Source organism: Crocodylus porosus, unplaced genomic scaffold (genome assembly GCF_001723895.1).
Source record: "Crocodylus porosus isolate Cpor-Errol unplaced genomic scaffold, CroPor_comp1, whole genome shotgun sequence".
Taxonomy (NCBI): Eukaryota; Metazoa; Chordata; order Crocodylia; family Crocodylidae; genus Crocodylus; species Crocodylus porosus.
Window position 1 is genome coordinate 84493419 of NW_017728886.1, and position 24724 is coordinate 84518142.

General features: G+C 42.2%; 1 protein-coding gene across 1 annotated transcript in view; it reads left to right on the top strand.

Moving 5' to 3' along the window:
• The window catches only part of CCDC129 (coiled-coil domain containing 129), a 78600-nt gene that overhangs the window by 17348 nt on the left and 36528 nt on the right, over nucleotides 1–24724 (top strand). Inside the window, exons 5-9 of the mRNA XM_019538217.1 lie at nucleotides 8077–8110; nucleotides 8924–9010; nucleotides 9516–9718; nucleotides 19293–19876; nucleotides 22037–22091. Of these exons, the coding sequence (XP_019393762.1) occupies nucleotides 8077–8110; nucleotides 8924–9010; nucleotides 9516–9718; nucleotides 19293–19876; nucleotides 22037–22091 (963 nt within the window). The remainder of the gene's footprint in view (nucleotides 1–8076; nucleotides 8111–8923; nucleotides 9011–9515; nucleotides 9719–19292; nucleotides 19877–22036; nucleotides 22092–24724) is intronic.

Below are 24724 nucleotides of genomic sequence, written 5' to 3' on the forward strand. Positions count from 1 at the left end.
ATGATGCATATAGTGAGTATATCAAATAGTATGCTAATAGTTGACAAAGATTGTGCTATTTGTTTCCCTCCAGTGAAGGCTGGTCCTGCTTATACAATACCAAAAAGCACTGTTCTCCATTTTCCTTTCCCTTCCATTTAGAATCTTTCATCCATAGGTAAGCTCTTGATTCTTTTACTTCTTCCATCTAAATAGGAAGATACTAAAAACAAATGTATTGCTAACTTATCAGTTCAAGTTAATCACTGTCTTCCACCATCCCAGCTGCCTTGTGGGTCCCCTAGCCCTTCATTTCAAGAAGGCATGCTAGCACTTGGCCTGCACTTGGCTGCTCTAGTCAAGCGCCCAGCAAGTCCCATCCCTGGGCTGTCTCAGTGCCAAGCAAGCTCACCTCTTTCCCTAGCCCTGCTTTCCCTATCCCAGGCAGGCAGTGGGGGAAAGCATGGCTTCTGTGTCCCCCACATGAGCCCCAGGACCTGGGCACTCTAATCCTCAGGCTGTGACCCCACATCACTACCACCCCATCATGAAGCACCACACAGCATACACACAGACCTCAACTATGAGCCCAGGAGATTCCCTGTGCTGGGCCCCTTGGACCCTGACCCTGGCACCTGCATACCCAGCCAGGGATCCTCATGCCCCCACACTCAGGGGGCAGGGGGCTGTGCCTCCATGGAGGCAACCCTATGACCTCTGCAGCTTGGCCACTGCTGGCAGGTACCTGGGCCGTGTGCACCTCAGGTCCTCAAGGGTTTTTTGGCCCAAAGCTACAGGGTCCAAGAATACTAGGGCCAAGGGAATGGGGGAACTGAGCACCAGAGCTGGAGCAAGCAGGCGGACAGCCTTGGAAACTTTAGGAGTAGGTGGGACATGGCCAGCTGCCTTGATGTTGCAGGTAGTGGACACTGGAAATTTCCATGCCAGGGTGGAAGGTGTTGCCAGGCACTGGGGAAAATGCAAAGCCCATAAGGGAAAGAGGGGGAGGGGAGTAGGCTGGCTGTGGTCACAGCCAGTAAAGTGGGGAGTTAATGGTACAACAATGCACGACCAACACAAAGCCTTCTGTGTAAGCCTATCTCCAGAAGTCAGTCACTGGACCTAACCCACTGGCCTTAACCCCCCCTTGCCCCCCAGCTCCTATAAGCTATTCCTGTGGTCACAGATCTCTCCCAAGCCATTATGGCCCAGAAACCCGGACAGGGAATCCCAGTGCTTGGATGGAGAGGGATGGGGGTCTGGTGAATCATCCTGCCCTGACTGCTTTAAGCAAGGGGCCCCATGCTGCTAATTCAGAGGCAAGCAATTATTTTGGGTGGAGGGGTGCTTTCGGAGTTTTGGCAAGCCATCAAGGGCAGAAAATATTAATTTTCTAAAGTTTTTAGGGGCCCTGCGGGCCAGATAGAATAGCTTGGCGGCCGCATCTGGCCCCCGGGCTGCATTTTGCCCACCTCTGTGCTAATTTATACCCCAGAGTACTCAAGAAGCTGGCTAGCCTCATAGCTCAGCCCCTGACAAGGATCTTTGAGAGCTCCTGGCGCTCTGATGAAGTGCCCAATGATTGGAAGAAGGCCAATGTGGTGCCTATTTTCAAGAAAGGAAGGAAAGTAGATCTGCCAAACTGCAGGCCCATCAGCCTGACCTCTGTCTTGAGGAGGTCTTAGAAAAAATCATTGAGGAGGCCATCCTTAATGGACTGGCCGATGGCAACATTCTGAGGGACAGCCAGCATGCGTTTGTTGTGGGTAGGTCATACTTGACCAATCTCATTTCCTTTTACAACCAGGTGATCTTTCACCTGGACAAGGGGGAAGAGATTGATGTCATATATCTTGACTTTAAAAAAGCCTTCAATCTGGTATTCCATGATCACCTTTTGGCAAAACTGGCCAACAGCAGCCTTGGGTCCACCATGATCCGTTGGCTGGGGAATTGGCTCCGAGGTCAGACACAGAGGGTGGTGGTTGACGGAAGTCAATTGTCATGGTGCCCTGTGACCAGTGGGGTCCCTCAAGGCTCTTCCCTTGTACCTATTTTGTTCAACCTCTTCATTAATGATGTGGACATTGGAATCAAAAGCGGACTGGCTGAGTTCACCGATGATACCAAACTTTTGGGTAAAGCATCCACACCTGAGGACAGGGTGGTAATCCAGGCTGACCTTGACAGGCTCAGTAAATGGGCGGATGAGAACCTGATACTGTTTAACACTGAAAAATGCAAGGTTCTCCACCTTGTGAGGAAAAACCTGGAGCATGTCTATAGGCTCAGCAGGGCTATGCTGACTAGCACTATGGACAAGAGCAACTTGGGGGTCAGAATTGACCACAAGATGAACGTGAGCATGCAATGTGATGCTGCAGTCAGTAAAGCGACCAAAATGCCGGCTTGCATCCATAGATGCTTCTCAAGCAAATCCCGGGACATCATTCTCCCATTGTACTCAGCCTTGGTGAGGCCGCAGCTGGAGTACTGCATCCAGTTTTGGGCTCCACAATTCAAAAAGGATGTGGAGAAGCTTGAGAGAGTCCAGAGGAGAGCCACGCACATGATCAGAAGTCAGGAAAACAGACCTTATGACAAGAGGCTGAGAGCCATGGGACTTTTCAGCCTGGAAAAACACAGGCTCTGGGGTGACCTGATGGCCACCTATAAGTTTATAAGGGGTGTTCACCAGGACCTGGGGGAACGTTTGTTCACCAGAGCACCTCAAGGGATTACAAGGTCAAATGGTTATAAACTCCTGCAAGACTGTTTCAGGCTGAACATAAGGAAGAACTTCTTTACTGTCCAAGCCCCCAAGGTCTGGAATGGCCTGCCGCCAGAGGTGGTTCAAGCACCTACTTTGAACACCTTCAAGAGAAACCTGGATGTTTTTCTTGCTGGGATCCTATGACCCCTATGACCTTGGAGCAGGGGGCTGGACTTGATGATCTTCCGAGGTCCCTTCCAACCCTAATGTCTATGAAATTGCTCAAGAAGTTAGTGTCTTTCAGCACTGGGCAGACTAGTCACCCCTTCCCACCCTCCCTCCCTTTCTGGAGTGCAACTGAGGCACCAAGCCCCCTGCCTGGCCTTTACCAGGCCAGTTAGCAGCTCATCTCTCACCCTGTGGGAACATAAATCTGCTTCATTCACACCTCCCTATTCTCTTTATCTCTCAGGACCATGCTCAGCTACTGGGGGAAGATGAGCCTTCTCCTAGCTGCTCAGAGCATTGGTGCTGAAACTGCTCCCCAGCCCTCTCAGCACTCATGGAAAGGCACTAAAAGAGTTTATTGAGCTCTGCAGGCAAAATGTAAAAAACAGGTACAAGTGCCAGCCATCTGCACCTTGCCCTGGTTGGCAGCACTGTGATATCACATGACAGAGAGGACACTGAGGTCAGGGAAAGGAGATAACATGCATTTATCTATGAGAACTGCTGGAGTTGCAGTACAACAGGAACATGAAAAATTCGCTCTTGTCGAACAACCCCTCTGCCTCCCATCATGCTTTCCTCCCTTCCAGTCTAAGAAAAGCATAGATGTGATGGCAGGAGTCCTGAATGGGAACTGTTATCCGAGCTGATTCTGTCCTACTCCCAGGTTATGCATCTGGAGAGGCTTGCACTATCATCATCCCCATCTTATGTGCTCCCTGGAGAAAGTCCACAAGAGCCAAGCACAGTATCACAGTGCAGGCAGTTACTGTACTGACCCTTCAAGCAACAATTGTGGCTCTATCCCAGTCCTGGACAGTGCCCCTACCCTGGTCTCTCAGATGTTGTTGAGGATGCATAAAGCAATAATAATGAGGCATAGTGCGTTCTCTTCCTCTACCTTGAGACACATGCTGAGAGTCTACGAACACACCTTGAGGTGGCTGAGGGTGTAATCCACAGTCATGTAGCACATGCTCAGGAGTAGTTCCATAGTTTCATGGATGTTAGGGACTGAAAGGGACCTTAATGATCATTGGGTCTAGCTCCTTGCATTTGGGCAGGAAATATTTCTGGGGTCAGATGACCCCAGCAAGGTGGGCATCAAGACACTTTTTGAAGATTGCCAGGGTGGGTGACCAGTTCCGGAGGATCCTGTTCCAAACTATCGGTACTCAACTTGTAAAGAAGTTTTTCCTTATGTCCACGCTGAAGCAATCTTCAATTAGTTTGTGCTTATTGTTTTTTGTCCTCCCCTGGGGGGCCTAGGTGAACAGATGCTCTCCCTGGCCCTGATGTACGCCCCTAATAGTTGAAGTACTCCTTTCAGTGATTCAGCTGCCCCACTGGAGGGATTCATGAGCCACGGCAGGAGGAGGAAAGACAGGTCCCTGATGATGGCGGGAGTGATGATGATGGTGCCAGTGATGCAACTGGGGATTCTTGGAGTGTAGCATCTGTTCTTCTTCATCTGGGAGAGGGGGAACTTACAGAAGACACATCATGGGCATTGTTTGCCCAACTGGCAAAGATGTGGATGAAGCACTCTGGTGGTTGATGATGACCTGCAGGACAATGGAGAACTAGCTTTTGAGGTTGATGGATTCTTGAGCACCTTGAGGAAGGCAGAGAATGGAGATATGGGTGCTGTCCATGGCCCCCACACAGTTGGGGAAGCCCATGCAGCAGAAGCTGGTGACCACCTCCTGCAGGTTGATGAGTACTTGCCCACACTGAACTGGTTGGTGATGTAGTGGAGACTGCTGAAGGGGGCCGGCTTCATGATGGCAATGGTCACCCACTTCTCTGGAGTGAGTGATCACCACATTCTGATGTCCTGGTGCACAATGTCTTTGAAGATGGCCCGGACATGTAGAAGGTCTGGACCCACTGTTTTTTGTCCCAAGTGTCCAAAATGATCCACTCCTACTTGTTGTTGCTGGTGGTGCTAGCCCAGAATGGTTTGGAGGTAGTGCCAGAGACCCTCTAGTGTCTGTGGCATCCTGAGTGACCTCATTCTCATCAGCCACTTGGAAGTTAGTAGTTTAATCTGAGATGCTTGATGGGTGCAGTAGCTGGCCCTTCATGGGACAGCTGGCTGCTGGCTCGGGGATGGGGAAGCCACATACCATGGCAACCAGCTGCCAGGTCATTTCCAGAAGGTTGCATGTGATATCCTGTAGCCTTCAGCAAGACTTGTGCAAGGTGACAAGCAGAACATGTTGCAGATCCTGGATCTATGTGCTTGGGCAGCACGGGTGGTGGTGTGCCATGGTGGTTTGTGGGCAGACTGGGACACAGAGACACATGCAATTAGGAAGGGAGGGCACTAGCTCTGGAACTCTTCTGGAAGCCTCTGGGTAGGATGTGGGGGAGGGTTTGCTGTGAGGCAGCAGTGGGCTGGGGAGTGGTTGCCCATGCCCGGCAGCCAATCAGGTATGGCCAGGGAGCTCAGCTGCACTTAGCAGTGTCTGGCAGCCTAGGGAGCCTGCAGGGCATGCTGGGAAGCATGCAGGAGCACCTCCTGCCTGCACCCCCCCACCCCACAAGGGAAAACATATATATTGTTCACTCCCAATTTAAACTAGGTCACTTGGATTGATTCCTCCCCTGTTTTTTTGACTGTCTGTATGTGGCCTCAGGGTCATTCTCCACTAATGAAAATGGACATATCTTAGCCGAAGTCAACAGAGCTATCTATGTTTGATTTACATTAAGATATGAAGGATCTGGCTCTTCAAGTTGATTTAAACACTTCTGATTCTTGCAGTCTCCCTGCCTTTCTTGTCATCTGGTTTTAACAGGTACACATATTATGCTAGGGATGGAAGTATTTAAAAGGCAGCCAGAAACCCAAACTTCCATTCCCTGTCAGACCATTCCCTGTATATCCCCCAAAGTTTTCACATCCTGAACACTATTCTGAACCCCAATTATTGTTTAGTAATGTTCATATTCTAACACCATATGCTCAAATTGTTATTTCTTCACAATCAAGAGGTGTGGGTCTCCAAAGTATCGTTTTGCCTAATATCCTGTTCTTATTCAGACATCATGTCTTAAGATGCCCTAGCCACCCTGAAACAATAGATATTGCCGTAAGTCTACAATGTGCATTCTCCAGTCTTTCTGTTTGTTTTTGAAAGGGCATTATTTCCCCTCACAGCATCCTCCAAGTCAGACAGTCATCAAATTAAATGTTTCTAGTACCTAGCATAGAAAAAAAAAATCAAGAAATGTAACTTCTACTATGGCCTTCTTGTAATGCGATGTATAGAAAAGAACGTGTAATATCCTAAAATATCAGTCTGCCTGATAAGTACTGAATGAGTACTTTCTCTTAAAAATTCAAGAGAGGGAGGAAGTGGAGACCTTACCCATGGATGAAAGCTACTATGCAGCACGTATCCTCAGCAAGGATGACTTAGCTCTTTGCTGACAGGCTAGTTACGTTATATTCCATGACTACTCCAGCAGTTCCAGAATTCTAGAATTTCACTCCCAATAACATCAGCTATTGATCATTTCATTTCCAAGTTAAGTTTCTGGTGGCAGCATATCAAGTTCTTTTGAAAGATGGAACGAGAAGAGCTCTTTGATTTCTCTTATCTTTGAGAACACCTAGTAAATTAGTATACACAGATTTTGATTGTCTGAAACTAAGAAAGGGTGTAAATTATATTAGAAGTCAAAAAGCAGATTCTTACACAAATTGTGCTTGGAGATTCCTGTTAGAGGCTCTGGTTTATGTTACTTCAGTGAGTATGGGATATCAATATTCTTTACACTTCTAATTTGGATGCGTGTCTTTGTAGTGGGTAAGCCATAAGAATGTGTATGGCAAACTGATAAAAAACAAGACAAGAAGCTTTTCCAGGAATGTGTTATTTCATTGTTGGAAACAGAAGTGAGTAGATACAGACACCACACGCTGCATCCTTATCTTGCCAGTTTACAGAAGTGAGCGGTGCAATTGATGGAAATATTTCTCTGGGTACTGCATTAGACCTGTTAGTCTTTCCTACACAGAGGCCACATCTACATGAGATGCTGACTGTGCAGTCATTTAGTACTTGCATAGCATCCCCACATGGCTTCCTGGTGATGCTGACTGCGCAGTAGCTCATTACTACTGTGCACTAATGTCATGTCACAGTTCATACCCTGTGATGCTACTGCACAGTATTAACGAGCTACTGTGCAGTAATAATGACCTACTGCACAGTATATGTCTTATGTAGAGACAGCCAGAAAGATTATATCAGTGTAAGCTAAGACTATGACATGAATTTAAACTAAGATAGTTTTATTAGAAAACTCTTCGGAAGAGGGTGATAATCAAAACTCTAGAATACTTAAGAATTTATCTGTTTGCTTCTCAAATTGTTTAGCTATGTCTTTTAGCAATTTTACAATTCAAAGGAAGCTCCCTTAAGAATTCTTTCACTTAAGTATAAGGAATCTGGTATATGCTCTTAAAGGTCCATCAAGTTCAAAGGCATCTATCTTTCTAACAATTAATCCAATGTAATATTTTGGTAAATTCATCATCTATGCCTAGAACAAATCAGTGGGAGGGCCAATCTCTCTTCATGTATAGGCCAGAATACACACACACACACACTAATTGAGGGTGTGTACAGAAGTGCTCTGTGCACATTTTACAGCACTGTAATTTAGAGCACTTTTTATAGCACTATAAAGTTACAGCATTCTTAAACATAACAGAAGTGCAATGTTTGGTGGGGCAGAGAGCAGCTTTGATCCTCTTTGCACTTTCCAGGCTTGGAGGCAGGGGGTGCTCCACAGCCTCCTGAGGCTTCTCCACTGGTCAGAAATTTAACCAGCATACAGAAGTTATCTGAAGCGCTATAGGTTGATAATGTGCAATAAAATACAGCGCTTCAACTTCAATACCTCATTTAATAAAGATTAATTTAAAGTGCTCTACCCATGTTTAAAGTGCTGTAAGTCATGGTTAAAAAAGCAACTTCTGTACACACCCCAAGGTATTGGTTTCATATCAGTGAAATAAATCTTACATATGTTTAATTTTTTTAATTAGACATTTCTGTTCTGAGGGGCATAAGAAAGTAAACCTATAAACATTATATATATATAAATATATTTATTTTCAGTTTTCTTGTCTCAATCAGGAATGGTACAGATGACTGTGCAAAGCTATATGAGGTAGGTTTCAGACACTGCATAGCTATACCATCTATTCAGTTTTTCAAAAGAAGGAATTTTCCATTTCAATTTATTTAAAGTAGCAATTTGATTATGTACATAGATTTTTAACTTTAGTATCAAAGTACAGCACCTCTAGGTAGCATGTAAAGCTTGCTTAAGCTCTTTGTTACAGGACAAGCTGGAAGGATAAAAAAAGATCACTTTTTCATCCAAAACATATAATTGCCATTGACTGGTCTAGGTGCACATGAATAAAGTTAAGTGTTTCTAGTATAGAAGCATGAAATTTGTAACTAATATGAGTAAAGAGTGTCAGGTTACAAATTATTCCTTTTACAATGAATAACTCCTTAAGTCATCCATATCCACATTATCAGTTAAAATCAAAAAGCTTAACTGTGTTAAGAAATTATTTTGAGATGTTGTTCCTGCTGTTACTGCTACTCACTGTGCCTACTCCCTCTGAAACTTTGTTAACAGCAATTATATCTTTTAGAAGTAGGTGGCTAGAGAAAGTGTGCTCCTGAAAGGTTCCCCAAAGAGCCACCATCTGTCAAAAGTGAGACATTTTGCCACCTTTATAATTAGCATTTACTGGTACCTAACACCTACGTTCTGACACCTACTGTAACATACTGTTCTTGAGATTGCCACGGTATCATACATGCTCTTCTTCAAAGACGTTGCTATTATGTATCATTATACACAAAGACAAAATGCAAATGTTTACTCTAGAAAAAAATCATAATGACATCCCAGAGGGCCACAAGAGTAAACACATTTCATTGTTGCTTCTTCCAACTACTGTAGATGCCTGCATCAGTTTGCAGAAAGTCCTGTTATGTCAAGATGGAATAGTTTCAACTCATCTTATTCTCTTACTAGTGCACCCACTAGGTTAGTAAAGTTTAGATGTTTTAAATCCAACATAGTAATAATTAGTCCAGTTTAGAGAATGTTAAAAAATAACAAATGCACTATGGAAAAAAAAAAGATATACCTGACCCAATATCCACTGAAGTCTTCTCATTTGGTTTGGTAAGAGCAAAGATGGTCCTCTACTGATTATTGGGTAACTGCTCCAAAATTCATTGCTGTCAATAGTTGGATTACCAGTGACTTCAGTCGACTTTGGTTCAGAAATCAGGGGAAGGTTTGACATCTTTTTGGGGTACTCTAAAAGGCTAATCTGTGGTAGCATAGGCCTTAACTATTATATGGGTAGGGAGAGGAATTCAGTCTTCATATTTGTTAATGTTTCCAATGTTAATCAAGTATTAGTGGGAGGATGAGGTGGATGGAGAGGGAGTTGTTGATAAAGGGTTAAATCATGTAATAGCTAAACAAAGAGAAGGGCAATGTGAAGAGAGTTACATGAATTATTTTAATGTTTTCAACACAGCATCACTGAATTGCTGCAGCTCTGGGAAAAGGATCCAGTTGAGATTCTACTGGATTTGGGGTTTGGTAAAGAAGAACCTGACATCTGCACTAAACTCCCTTCTCGATTCCTCAGTAGTGCTTCCGTAGCCAAAGGGATCAATATCTGTGTCTTTCTGGAAGCTCAAAAGCAGCGTATGGATGTTGAGAATCCTGATTTATATGGTAAGCAGGGAAATCCTGTGGAAGCAAATTGAATTTCAGCAGTGGTGGAACTATGAAAATGTGGAAGACTTGGAGCAAGGGGAAAAGGGTGTTAAGAGAGAAGATGCATGAGGTCCCAATACTGTATTTAGGGGGACATCAACATGATGGTGCAGAGGTACTGTTTAATTGTTTCCTGATATTTTCAAAATACAATTAATTCTGTTTAACAGTGTTTCTAGTTGGGTCCTCTGACATAACTGTTTCGTAGAGCACATGTGCAGAAAGCAATAGATGAAGATTATATTAGAAGTCCATTAATCTTTCATTATTTAAGAGGGATAAGCCTGGCCTTTTATTTATTTGTGTGTGTTATTTTGTAGCAACCACATATCAAGTGCACTTCACAGACAAGATCTTGCCACAAGGGAAAACCATGCTACAGCTATCTTAATATAATGCTGTTAATATCACCTGGGACACAGGCTTTTACAGTAATTTTTTAAACATGGTTATACCTTGTATTGGTCCACCCTCCATGGATGTTGAGAAATTGGAAAAGATTGAAAAAAGTTTTAGTAATAATTTGAAGCCTGGAAAACATATTAGAGAGTCATTTTTTATCTTATCAAGGAAAAGGTTAAGAGGTGACTTAATCATGGTCAATAAGAATGCCTACTTGGAAGAAAAAATTCTGATGCTAGCAGGCTCTTTAATCTAGAAGATACAAAAATAATATTCAATGTTTGGGTTCTGATGCTAGAATAAATAATTAAACTGAAGATGTAAATGTTATATGGTGAGGGTCATTTGTCATTGGAATAATTTATATAGACACGAGGTGAATTGTCTATCACTTGAAGTTTTGTGAGGGTCAGTTGGGACATCTGCTTAAAGAGGTGCTTCATCTCAAATTGCAGTTATAAGCTCAATACAGCAATTAGCAGGTGAAAGTCATCATCATTATGAAAATCTATTGGTCTTTATTGTGGTCATGGTCACACTTTGTAGTTTCAATGGGTCAAACTCTTATCTCCATTTTCATTCAGTAATGGAATTATTTGTAGTGTAATATGCAAGTGTACCAAACAGAAGGAATGGTACCAGAGGCTGGAATTATATTCCTTAGTATAGTCCAAGTACTCTGTGTCTCATACAAAACTAAAATAGGTAGAATTCTTCACTGCATTCACTTTTATTTTCTTGTTTACAGCATGCTGCCCCTTCTCATACAAATAGATGCATTCTGTAGTGTCAAGATGTTACAACCTACTTTCTAGTACTTATAAGCATATTCAGAGAGCAGTAAGGATCTCTTCTCAAGGTTAAACACTGGCCTCAAACTGCAGTATTTTAAATGTAAATGGGAGATGTTTCAGGGAGAATATTTTGTAATGTCTCCCCTTTTGACTAGCTTTATTTGGTACATATTGCCACAAACTATTGATCACACCATTGCTTTCCTTCTGTTAGACACAGCTTCCTTTTTTGTGTGTGTGTGTGGTCTATATTCCACCCCTCTGAAAGTCTAATTGTTACGCAGTTTACCCTCCTGTTTGCTACACGGTATAGCCAGATGGCTCTCAAGAGCTTTTGTTTGCTCTTGAGACATTCAGCAAGGCAGAATCTCATACATACTGTATACATTCTTTGTAGAAATGTCATCAAGAAAGCAGTATGCGGAATGTAACAGAAATGTCATACCCTTACTGCAAATGTTTCTCTGTTTTTTAACAAGCACTATATGCAGCAAACCCATGCACCAACCAGGTTTCTCATGGGTGTTTGTGTAACTCCTCAGACAGAAGGGAGGACATAGAATGAGAAAAATCACTAAGAATGCAATGAATAAGGGGAAACTGAAGGAGGTGGAGCAAACTCAAGGAGTGAATGAGAGGAAGAATAGGGAACAAAATAAAACAGAGAGGTTGTTTATATAAGGAAGTTAGTATGCAAAATAAGTATAAGTTTCCAATTCATTAGCTACTCTGCCTTTACTTCCTATACAGGCAGTCTTAAAACACGTTAGATATAACTTTATTAAGAGGTAACTTACTCTATTTTAAAAGCAGAGCAGTATATCTAGCACTTATTGCTAAGAGGGTCCACATGGAAAGTTGTGCAGAATAGTTAGTGAACTATAAATGCACAGCCTAACACAGTCTGCACTAAATTCTCTATGTAGACAAACCATGGTAGAGAGGAGTAAGTTGTACTTTGGGATGTAGAGGAAATGAGTGAATGAAAAAGAGGAGGAAGATGGGAAGAGTGATCCTAGTGGTGGTCTTTGATTTCTTGGCTATTCATTTCCAAGTGAAGTCCTATCTAACTTCAGGTTGGTGGTTATAGTGGTTAAACTACATGCTTGAACAGGAAAGTCTGGTTTATTATTTTCCTAGATCTATTGTCAGCATTACCCCAAGAGCTGACCTTTTAAAATGTATTCGGTGCTTATGGGGGTATAGGTTGTAGCCATGTTGGTCTAAGGACATAGGCAGACAAGGTTCTTTGGGTAAATCTCATATCTTTTATTAGACTAACTCAAATAGTTGGAATCATTCTTCTTTACAAACTTTCAGGTACAAAAACCCTTCATCAGGCTGAGGAAGCATCTGCAGTTGGCCTGTGTTTTTTCTGGATGGAATAGAATAGAAACCAGAGGCCAGTATGCATGTGAGAATGCCAGTCATGTAAAATGTTCCCTAAAATCCGCAAACAAGGGAAACCTATCAGACCTATCATATCCAAGTATGGAGCCGTAACTGAGGAAATATTAGGTTTCATCAACTCAATCCTAAAACCTGTTGTCACCCAAACAGTGAGTTTTGTCCAAGATGCAACAAATTTTCTATGAAAACTTAAAAACATAGACCACCTTCCCAGCAACACCCTTCTAGCCACCATGGACAGTACCAGCAACATCTCACACCAGGATGGCATCCAAGCCCACCTTACATTTCTACAAGATAAAGTTTATAACTCAGAGTACAGACCTAAAGCCATTACTGAACTTATACACTTCATCCTCGTACACAACAACTTCACTTTCAATAACCAACACTTCCTCCAGACCATGGGCACAGCTATGGGCACCAAAATAGCCCCATAATATGCCAACTTATGAGCCACCTGGAACAAGAATTTTTCAAGGACTGCACCATCAAAACCTTACTATACTTAAGATATATTGATGACATTTTCATCATTTGAACTGAAAACCTGCAATCTCGGATTGATTTCGATCAGAAATTCAACAATCATCACCCGTCCATCAGACTATCTCTTGAATACTCCAGTACCAACATTTCCTTTTTAGACACTATGATCACTATTCAGAATGGTAAAATACAGACCTCCATATACAAGAAACCCACAGACCAACATATATAACTGCACAGGACCAGCAATCGCCCTAAACACACCGAGAAAGCTGTAATGTACAGCCAGGCCCTTCGATACCACTGAATTTGCACTGAGGAGAACACCTCACAACTCTCAAAAGGGCTTTCACTGAACAAGGAAACTTCTCCAGAGAGATAGATCACTCTTCTGAAAGAGCCACCCAGATACCACATGAAGAATCACTGCAGTACAGAAAGAAAACCCCCATGAATCGCACACCACTAGCTATGGCATATCATCCCTCCCTGGAACCTATATGGAAACTCCTCAAACAATTGTAACCCATACTAGAAAACCCAATTCTTAAAGAAATCTTCCCAGAACCACCTATCCTACCTTTAAACAAGCACCGAGTCTCGCCAACCTCATCACTAGAAGGAAACTTCCTACAGACCAAAACACACCAAATGGATCCAGAACATGCCAGGACAAGAAATGTAAAACTTGCCAGGATATCTCTACCACTTCCACAATTACTACACCCCACAACAGAACCATCAACATTCCTGTATCTTATACCTGCACCTCCAGAAATGTAATATATTCCATCCAGTACACTAAATGCCCTGATGGAAAATATGCAGGAAAAACCAAACTACAGCTGCATATCAGAATGAACACACACTGAAAATGTATCAAAGACAAGAATACCCAATTACCTGTGGAGGCACATTTCTCGCAAGAAAACCATTCTCTCTCCAATCTCTCAGTTCTAATCCTCAAAGGGAATTTACAAAACACCTTTCACAGACAAGCCTACAAATGTCACTTCACCAGCCTACTGGATATAAAAAATAGACCTTGGATTTGTGACACATTATAATCTGCCTAACATTTGATACCCCAGGTAACCTTTCTACAATTTACTAGCTATATTCTCATCACCAGGTCTACATTCCCCTCCCCCCACACCTGTTTCTCACCCATTGACTGTTTCAGTTTGCATTTTTACTGATTGGTATTCTCTCATGCATACTGGCCTCTGGCTTCTATTCTATCCAGGAAGAGTACAGGTCAACTGCAGATGCTTCCTCAGTCTGACGAAGAACGTTTGCACCTGAAAGCTTGCAAAGAAGAATTTTTCCAACTATTTGAATTGATCTAATAAAAGATATCAGATGTACCCAAGGAATCTTGTCTGTCTTTGGTGCTTATTAGCCTTTTATTAGTTGATTCTCCTGTTTATTTAGTGGAATTTCAGTTTCTGTATAGACAATGGGCACATCTATATGTGCATTAATGTGGTGTTGTTATTGTGCATTAAATTTAGTACCTGTAATATGAGGTATTAACTAAATGTGCAGCAAACAGTGTCACTGCCCAGTAACACTGGCACATGGTCTTTTCATGATGCTTAATGCTCAGTAGACTATTTCTACTGCACATTAGTGCATTAGCACAGCTTTTTCCATGATGTGCTAATGTGCGATAAAATTAGTCTACTGAGCATTGCCTTGTGTAGATGCACCCTTGAGAAAATATTTTTTTAAAAAGTGCAGTACACACAATCAGAGCCAGATTTTCATGAGTTGAGATCTCTACAAGTTTCTAGATAATTTCCTAGGTAATATTGTAAACATCACTGATAAAACTCCCCTTGATTTAAATAGAGCTGGAATTTGACATACGTGCTGATGATTTCTGTGGAGGTCATGGACTTCACATGCAAAATTTGTCATTTGGAAAATTTTGATAATTTAATATAAAAATTATTTGCAATCAGACAATTTAGAAAAATTGCAATTCAGAAACATGGAAACATTTCATTTTCATGTTTTTTATTTTTAAAATCAAGCTTTCTTAATCTAAATGGTTTTGTTCTTTGACATTCATCTTTGCCCCTTTAGCTGGTGCATTTGAAGCACTATTCTTGGGGCTGTACTTCAAATGCGTTGTGGTCCCTTTCTTTTCTCTGAGTTGGGTTCTCCACCACCATTTCCCATGATGCACTGTGGTCACATGGCTTTCATTATGTGCTATAATATGTTCAACCACAGTGGAGACTGCACTGCATCAGTGGAGATACAGTCTAGCCACTAAACCCAGCCCATAAAGGAGAAAAGGGACACCAGATACTGAAACAATAACTTTTACGAGGTGTGGCAGCAACTTGGGATTAATATGGAACTGATCTGAAATGATTTGATATGGGATGACATATACCAACATTAGTATTTCATTTTGCATTTTCCAAATGGTGAATGGAAAGATTTCCATACAATCTAGATTCCCCAATGGAAAAGTTTAGCCTTTGTGGCAATTGCCTTTACTACTCAAAAATATTTTGCTACAGAATTTCCGACCAGCTCTAAACACCCCAGCATGATCTCATTCATTTCATTGAGGACTACCTTTACATTCCATATTCTTCTGTCATAGTCTTCTAGATTAGTTACCGTGGGGCTTTGGCAAAGGTTAACTAAAATGTTTTGTTTCCTAAATGATTTATGTCCCGACCTTAGAAATCCTTAGACGCTGTTCAAATTATACAAGTTGTGTAACTTAGTCACTGTGCTTGTTTATAACACAATTGTCCCGTGAGACAATTACAACACAGTTGCAATTTCTAGTTTCAAAGGAAGTTCAGATCTATTCCCTAAGGTGTCATTTATAGTACAAAGTTCAACTGTTTTGTAACTGGTGCTGGGAACAATAATATTGTAATTGGAGTCACACAGTTGTAATGTGAATATTCATATGAATAGTTCCAGTGACTTCAAAAGGATTATAGGCATCAGAAATAAAGATTGCCTGAGTCAGGAAAGATTTGTAGGATGGGGTAATCTGGGCTAAATCCCTGCCTGCATATTTTACTCATAGGTTTAAGGCTTTCTCATGGGGGAAAGCCCATTGAAATCAGTGACATTACTTCCATGAGGAAGGTTAGTAACTGAAACAAAGTTAGCCTGATGTGCAACTTGATCAACAGCTATGCAGTTGTCAGATACAAATCAAACCCTGTGCATTTACTGCATTCGGAATAATTATTTTTTCCTATTTATTATTTTCCCCATCATTTAGTCCATTCATTAGCTGTCACAAGCTGATTGAAACAGATTACAGAGCAAAACAGTGTGTCAAAAGCTACTTCTTATTTCAAGAAGTTTGGTTGTGATTCAAATCAGAAAAAGTTATTCTGCCCAGCATTTGGCATTTTTACATTCTGACGTGGTTTACATTGTCATCCCAAGCTCATGGCAATAAAAATGTTATATCACAAATACAGTAATGTATTCTGTATGTTGGTAAATTCAGTGGTTATTTTTTAAATTCAAAACTCGTGAACAACTTTTACATTAACTTGTAATATAAAATAAGAGCAAAGGAAGGGAATCGCAAGATGCTCAGGAGTTAAAAGCAAGCTCTGTTGGAAAAATATGAGTCATAGAGAAACTATAATAGTCAGGAATTGTCTGTCATGATATTCATCCCTGGTGCTTCGCTCCAGTTCAGTTCCATGTTAAATGTTCCTTTGTTATCTAATCTTTGGTGAAGCAACTCTAATATCAGTCTGCACACGGACCACATGCAATATTTTTGTCTGCTGTCTAAGAGAAATGGCAGCCAAGAATATTAGCTTTTTTCCTTCTATTCTCCTCAGTGACTGTCTGAAGGAAGCAGGAACCCTTTTGACATTCCCATTGTTACAGGGGAGGTTTGAGAGAAAGTACACATGCAGAAGGGTTGCGGTGCTTTTGTCAATAATGCCACAGAATTTTCCTGAGATGGAAATTTCCAAAATGTATTAAGTAAAAAAACTAAGTCATTTATCTTTTGCTGTTATGTCATAGAGTAGTATTCAAAACTATAGCGAGTTAATAAACTTATCAGATTATGGCAACTTTTATAGAATTTCTTCATGGAGGCTTTTTGCTGTGTCTGTTGCTCAGAAAACAAGAACATATCCTCTAGGGGTTGTATTGGTTGATACATCAAACTGCTCATTGGAATACAATATATTACTTAACTAATGGGTATAGCTAATTTATAGTATTTTTTTAATGCAGCCAGTTGTAAATACTTGAGATCAGAATATGCTACCCTTGCTCACTGGAGTAGCACCTTCCTCACTGAGCTTAGTAAGGTAAAGGGTATTCATCCTCAACAAAAGAATCAAGATAGGTCCTCTTTTATCTAAGAACTTATGGCTGGTTTTTGGACCCCTTACTTACAGTGAGGCCCCTGACAGATGTTACACTTAAGAAATGATTAACTGGTTAATCACATCTTAAGTAGTAACCTGGCTACATGTTCAGTCAATTAGTGGCTTCATAAAACAAGGAATAAGCCACAAGGTTATTACATATATGTGTAATAATTTTGTGGCTAGTTACTATTGCACCTTTAATTGAATGTGTAGCCAGTGCTCAGCCTCTGGAGCACATGGGAGCCTATCAAGACTTCCATGTGCTTCAGAGGCTGGGAGGACCCCTAAGTTGATCAGGGTCCCCAGGTGGAGAGCGCATCATGTGCTCCCATGGCTGAGAGCTCCAATAAGCTGACTGGGACTTCCAGCCAGGGGAGTACAGGGAGTCCAGCTGGCTACCTGCTGGTGCAAGGGGAGCCCAATGCTGGAAAGCTTCCCCTGCTCCATGTGTGGCATGGTAGGAAGTCCAGTTGATGGGAACCTGTATCAGGTCCCATCATGCCTATCCTTTAATGTCTGCCAGGGGCCTGAGTAATATACAAAATAGACCTAGGAGTTCAACAGAGCTACTAACATAAGCACTATCTAATACAGAGTAGTACAGTTAGGACCGGAGGTGTAGCAGGATGCAGGAGACAGCACTCGGCTGCCATGGTGCCAGCTGTGGTGGTACAGTCAGCTGCTGCTGCAGTGGCAGCTATTTTTTCACCCCTCTCCCTGCCCCTCCCTCCCTCCTCAGTTCATGTGGTTGGTGCCTCAGTTACACCCACCCAGGTATGCTACTGGGTTAGCACTTCAGATATCCTGGTCCAGCCCTTTCTGAAGTCACTGGAAAGACTGACTTTAGGGGATTTGATCAAGCCCTTAATGAGTTTCTTGACAGTAATTTTCTTTTAAAATCCATTATGCTCGTGCAGATAATCAATTGTTGCATATGCTCAATTCCCTGTTTACATACATGTAACATGTATGGCCTCTTTTTAGTAAAGCATGTGAATCGATATTTATCTTTAAGCACATAATGCCAGTGCTTCCACTACCTGAAGGGTGGCTCCAAGGAGGATGGAGCTAGGCTGTTCTTAGTGGTGACAGATGACAGAACAGGGAGCAATGGTCTCAAGTTGCAGCAAGGAAGGTTTAGGTTAGATATTAGGAAAAAATGTTCTCTCTAGGAGGATAGTAAAACACTGGAACAGGTTACCCAGAGAGATAGTGGACTCTCCATCTTTGGAGGTTTTTAAGACCCAGCTAGACAAACCCTTGGCTGGGATGATCTAGTTGGGGATGGTCCTGCTTTGAGCTGGGGTTTGTACTAGATGACCTCCTGATGTCTCTTCCAACCCTAATTTTCTCTGATTCTATGAAAATACTTAAAACCTCATTGTCACTTACACTAATGGCCCTTATAAACATTTAAAACTGTCCACTTGGTGTAGAGAGCCTTTGTGTAACTAAGTAATAAATTCTCTATACTTAACTTTAAAAATGTGAACCTAAGGTTAAATTTCTAAATTCATATCTATACATAATTCTTTGTATGCACTGCCATTTTTGTCTTGGAAGCTACTCACCAAAATTTGGCCTTTGAGATATAAAGAGAATTAAAAAAACCCACAGCAAAGGGATGTGAAAAAACTCTAAGTTTCCTTCTCAAAACAGCTTGTTTTGAGCATTGGCAAGTTATGGCTCATGGTGGTGCATGCAGAGACGTGCATACTAACAAGCTCAAATACTGGAAGTATTCTAGCCATGGTAGCTTGGAGCTCTTTGAACACTGATTTATTCAAGCACATGAACTTATATGCTACTGCAACTAGATTCTTTCTGAGACATGAGCTAGCTCAGATATGTCTATTACAGTGCACAACATACTACATAGGCACACCCATAGTCTCGTTGAAGAAAAGAAGGCAGAAAAGCTTGAGTCTCCTAGACCAATTTGTTTGATTCGATAGGTATAATTTCTGTCATGACTGCATTATTCCTACCTTATTCACAATGTATTTTTCCATAAACATGTTTTCTTTTACTTCTGTCAATTTTAAGAACGTTTTCGGCAACTGGAAGTCCTGGATCATGTGGCTAGTGCCTTTTCATCTTTGCTGAACAATGTTAACAACCAACAAGAGAGAACAGAAGACAGCACTGGAGTAGAGAACATGATGGATATGCAGAATAAAACAGCTATGGAAATGAGAGCAAAGAGGAGAAGAATAGGTGAGCTCTTGAGAAGAGTTTCTAGACAGGCAACAGTTAAACAGCAGAGCGCTCAGGCTTCTGAAAACTCAAAGTCATGCAGTGCTGGAGAAAAACAGTCTCCTGCCTCTGCTGGAATGGATGACTGTATAGAAACCAGGATGGGCTTTTCTGAAAATAAGATCTTGGACTCTGTGACAAAAGAGAAATTTCCCACTGAGGAGGATGCACTGACATCCCAGACTCCACAAATGCTGGGATTGAAAACTTTGGCCTTGTCACATATACCTGTAAGGCAGTCCTGCCTTCTTTCTTCATCTGAGATGCCTGCCAAAGATCGAACACGAAAGGAGTCCAATTTGCTTTTGACCCAAACACTCAGAAAGTTGTCTAGGCTAAACTGCAAGCCTCCAGACTCATTTGAAATGGAAGAGGTAAGGAAGAGTTCTTTGTACTGCACAGATACACTGGGCATGTGCAGATAATAAATACTGGTATAGGTATGGGTTGCCTCTTCTAGGATAGGAGCTAGCAAGGATTGTTTTCCAACATCCTATGCCCTGAACAATAGGACTCCTTTCTTAGAGTGCTATAAACTCTTTAAGCTTTACAGTGTTTAAAAAAGAATTGGCAGAGGTTTTACTGAAAAAAGCCCAAGTCAAAAAGTACTGCAATACAAGATGCCAATGTACTTGTCAGATGTCCTTAAAATATTGTTCCCTCAGCTCTGTGGCCTAAACCAGAGTATTCAGAGCAGTAGTTTTGTTTTCATGCTAGAGAGAGGTTCTTGTTCCCCATCATTAGCTCTCTGTTCATGCTCAGAACAGTGAAAGGGTTCAGTGTAATGATTCAGTCACAGAGTGTCTGTCTCTCTCTTTGTCTTCCATCTGGGCATCATGTAATTGTTTCAGGTAGGTATTTCTGATCCACAGGTGTGGAAAGAGGGCTAGGTTGGGCCAGCACTGAGGATTCCTGTGGAATGCCAAGAGGACTGGGCTTATATTTCCATCTACTTCAAGGCTGAAGAGAGGAGAAGTTAGGCTTTTCCCAAAGAACGAAGGAAAAGGGCAGAATGGACAGCCAACTGAGTTAGCTGGCCCCAGAGTCTCAGTTTTTTTCTCGTACATGGCTGCAGCTGGAGACTAGATGTGGCTGAACCAATTAAAAATGAATCCAGACAGGGTAGAGGTGATGATAGTTGGCAGACCGTGCAACCTGATGGGGACTGGATCTCCTTTCACTGATAGAGCTGAGCTACCTCTTGTTACTCAGGTTCACAACTGTGGGTGCTTCTGGATTCTCAGCTGCACCTGGATCTTCAGGTGGTGACTGTGGCTAGGAGCACCTTTTCTCATCTGCTTAGCAGGTTGTGACCCTTTCTTTCAGACTCTGATCTGGCCACCAACATCCATGCCTTTGTAACCTTAAGGCTATGCAATGTGCTTTACATAGGGCAGCCCTTCAAAACTGTCCAGAAGCTGCAGCGGATGCAGAACATGGTGACCCACCCTCTGGCAGGGTGCAATTTAGGATAGTGGCTTTGATCTGTAAGGCCCTAAACAGTCTGAGCCTTATGTGTCTAAAGGACTACCTTTTATGTCCCATTGTAATCCCTAAAGTAAGCCAAGACCAATCTCTTACAAATATCAGCAGTATGCCAAATCTGCTTGGTGAAAATTCATGGAAGGTCATTTTTTTCAGGTGCTTCTCAGCTCTGGAGCTCCCTCCCTCTTGTTGCTTACCAAAGCATGGGCCTGGACATATTTTGGAAGCACTGTAAGACCCTCCTATTTGGGCAGGCATTACCAAACAAAACGAGGATAGATGTTTAGTGGGGTCCCTGTTTTATATTGATATGACAGTTGTTGAGCTGTTTTTTAGCTGTTTTTGTTCTCTTGTTAACATCCTATTTTTATATCTTGCTGTTTTCTTATTGTTAACCTTTCTGAACCTTGGCTACGAAGGGTGGCATATAAATCTAATACATAATTACATAAAAATGTAAATAAATGTAAAACAAGCTCCTGAAGGTATTTGGATCTTGGAATGGAAGTAGGAGACCTTTGCTGAAGAAAATGGTAGCAGCAGATTAAGGCAGGATTTCAGTTTGGAGATATAGCATCCCAGAATCTGTGCAGAGGAGGCTGATTTAGCTGAGTCTTGCTTGGAGTTTAATTTTGCTAAGATGACTCTGCCACAGCCCTCATTCACCTACATGTCATACAATTACAGGAACAAACTATAAGCCCTGATGAAAAGGTTGGAGATAATGACCACGTCTGCATCCTATCAGCCTGTCTGCATTTTATGCCACTAAGGCACATTATCCTAGAGACTTTTCTGTGAAGAACTTAAGTGACAAAGCTTCACTGTATATAGAGGGCAGGTTGCCTTTGTGTATTGCCCAGTTCCAGTTATATGAAGAGTGGAGGATTATCAGGACAAGAGCCTAACTTGTATTAGTTAAAAAAGCAAATATATTAAAAATGAGGTGTCATCTGGAATTTTTAACAATATTTCATTTTGAAATTACTGATTCTAAAAGGAAGGAATACATCTGTAATAATAATAAATAAGTAATTGTTTTGTCTCAGATACAGAGCTTTGAAGATGAAACTCCATGGGGAAATCCTCTTGACTGCACTTCAGGTGGGTATTAATAAATATAACTTTATTTGTTTTCTTAAACACTTCAGTTTTGCAGCTTATTTTTCCTTATGGTTTGTCGCATGCAGAATTCAATCTCTAATCACTTGTATCAACAATGGAGTTTGGAAGCCCTGCTATAGCTATCACAACCTACCAGACATTCCACTTAATGAAGTGAGGTGGCTTGCAAATACACCCACAAGTCAATTGGCTTACATGTGTATGTGTATGGGCATGTGTGTGGTGGGGTCAGCTAACATTGCAGAACTGAAGCCTCTGTTTAGGGCTTTGTGGCAGTGTAAAGTGTCAGCTTGTCATAACATCATTAGGAGGATCAGCAGTGGCGACGTGTAGGGGGTGCACGTGCACCCCCTGAGAGTGCTGGTGTACCTCCTGCACTTAGGTGATGAGCGGGGGGTGCCGGCACTTCCCCTGCGAGCACTGGCTGGGGAGTGGGAGTGCTGGATGAAGTGCTGCGGCCACTTCCAGGAGTGCTGTGACTGCTTCCCATTCGGTGAGATCGGCTGTGGGGGGACCCTCCCAGTCACTCTGACTGGTCACTGGGAGGGTACGTGCCCCCCCTGAATAAGGTGGCACCAGTCGCCCATGAGGATCAGAGTTTGGGTCCTTGGCTGTGCAGGCTGGCAGAGGCAGAAAAAGAAGTGGTGGCAAAGCAGGTTTGCTCAGCCTCCAGAACAGGGAGTATCTTGCATTGTTCTCTGGGGGCACCTTCTAGACAGTGCTCAGAGCAGGATTAACAAACTGAGCAGGGAAAAGTTTAACAAACTGTGCAGTAGAGTCAGAGAGTAGCAAGGAGCACACATCGAATGGATGCTGGGATTTAACCCTATCAAAATACAATAATGAGTATTCATCAGTGGCTCAGTGGCTAGTCAGGTCTCCCAGGGGTCTGTCCTGGGTCTGGTATTGTTCAACATGCTCATTAATGACTTCGATGATAGGAATGAGTGCATACTTAGCAAATTTGTGGATGACATCAAGTTGAGTGGAACTGTAGACACTCTGGAGGAAATAGCTAGGATCCAGAATGACCTGGGTAGATTAGAAAAAATGGTCCACAGTCAATCAGATGAGATTCAGCAAGGAAAAAGACAAAGTCCTGCACTTGGGATGGAACAATTGTATGTACAAATACTGATTGGCTAGGCTATGGTAGTGTGGAGAAGGACCATAAACTGAATATGAATTAACAGTATACTTCTGTGGCAAAAAAATCCAACAGCACACTGGGCTGTATTAACAAGGGTGTCATTTGCAAATCGAGGAAAGTGATTCCTCCACTCTGTTCAGCACTGAATGAGGCCTTCCCTGTAGTACGGTGTCCAGTTTTGGGTCTCACACTTCAAGAAGGATGTGGATAAATTGGAATGAGTCCAGTGGAGAGTAACAAAAATGATTAGGGGACTGTGAAGCATGACTTGTGAGGAAAGGTTGAAAGAGCTAGGGTTATTTAGTTTCAAGAAGAGAAGCTTGAAGGGGTAGGGTTTGATAACAGTCTTCAGATACCTGAAGGGTGATTCCTAAGAGGATACATATGTGCTTTTCTCTATTGTCATAGGGGCCAGGACTAAGATCCATAGCCCCAAGTTGCAGCAGAAGAAATTTAGGTTGGAGATCCTAACTGATTATGAGAGTGGTCAAGCATTGGAACAGGCCATGTAGAGTACTTGTGGACTCTTCATCCTTGGAAACTTTCAAGAGCAAACTGGAGAGACATGAGTGGGATCATTTAGCCAGGTATGATCCTGGCTTGAGCAGGGAGCTGACCATCTCTACTTTCTTCATCATTAACAATTTAAATGATAAGGCACAAATAACTCTTTAACTAAACAGCCACAATCCACACACAGGCACATAAATAAGTGGCCTGATAGTCAAAGGTGCTAATCATTCATAGATGCCACTGATTTCAATCAGAGCTGGAGTCCTCCAAGAGTAAAATTCTGGCCTCATTGCAGTCAGTGTCAAAAGTCCAGTTGATTTCAGTGAGGATAGGACTTTACCTGAAGAGTGAAGGTTTGTTTAAAATACTAGAGCAAATGGTATTTACTCAATAGATTTAGCCTTTTGTCTGTTTTCAGATAATCTGTACACAGCCAGGACTGTACGTGGGGCAGTCCCTCCCCAGTCCATCTTTTGCAGGATTCTGACACAGGAGCTGCAGCTGGAGTTGACTGCTGCTGAGAGATGATGTCACCTCCCCTATGTTAAGTGGGCAAAAATTATGTCTTATTTTTGGGAGCAAAAAATAGGGTGGCATCTTTCCCCCACCTGCAGCAAAGTCCATCTGCTGCTTGCTCAACAGGACTACATTCCCTGTGATGCCCTTCACTCACTGACATGCCTCTGCACCTCCACTGCTTCCTGCTGGAGCCAGAAACTGCAGAGGAGGTGGAGGGTGAGAGGTTAAGATACCCCCCTCTATTTTTGCACCCCATTTAGTAGCATCCAGGGCTTGTACCCTACTTGCCCACCCCTCCATATGCTACTGATCTGTGAACAGATTCGTATTTCAATCATTGTGTTAGCCACAATATGTAATGAGCACTTTGTGTAAACATATTTCAGCCCGTGAGTCACTTGCATTGATTATGTCTTTGGCTATTCCTTTT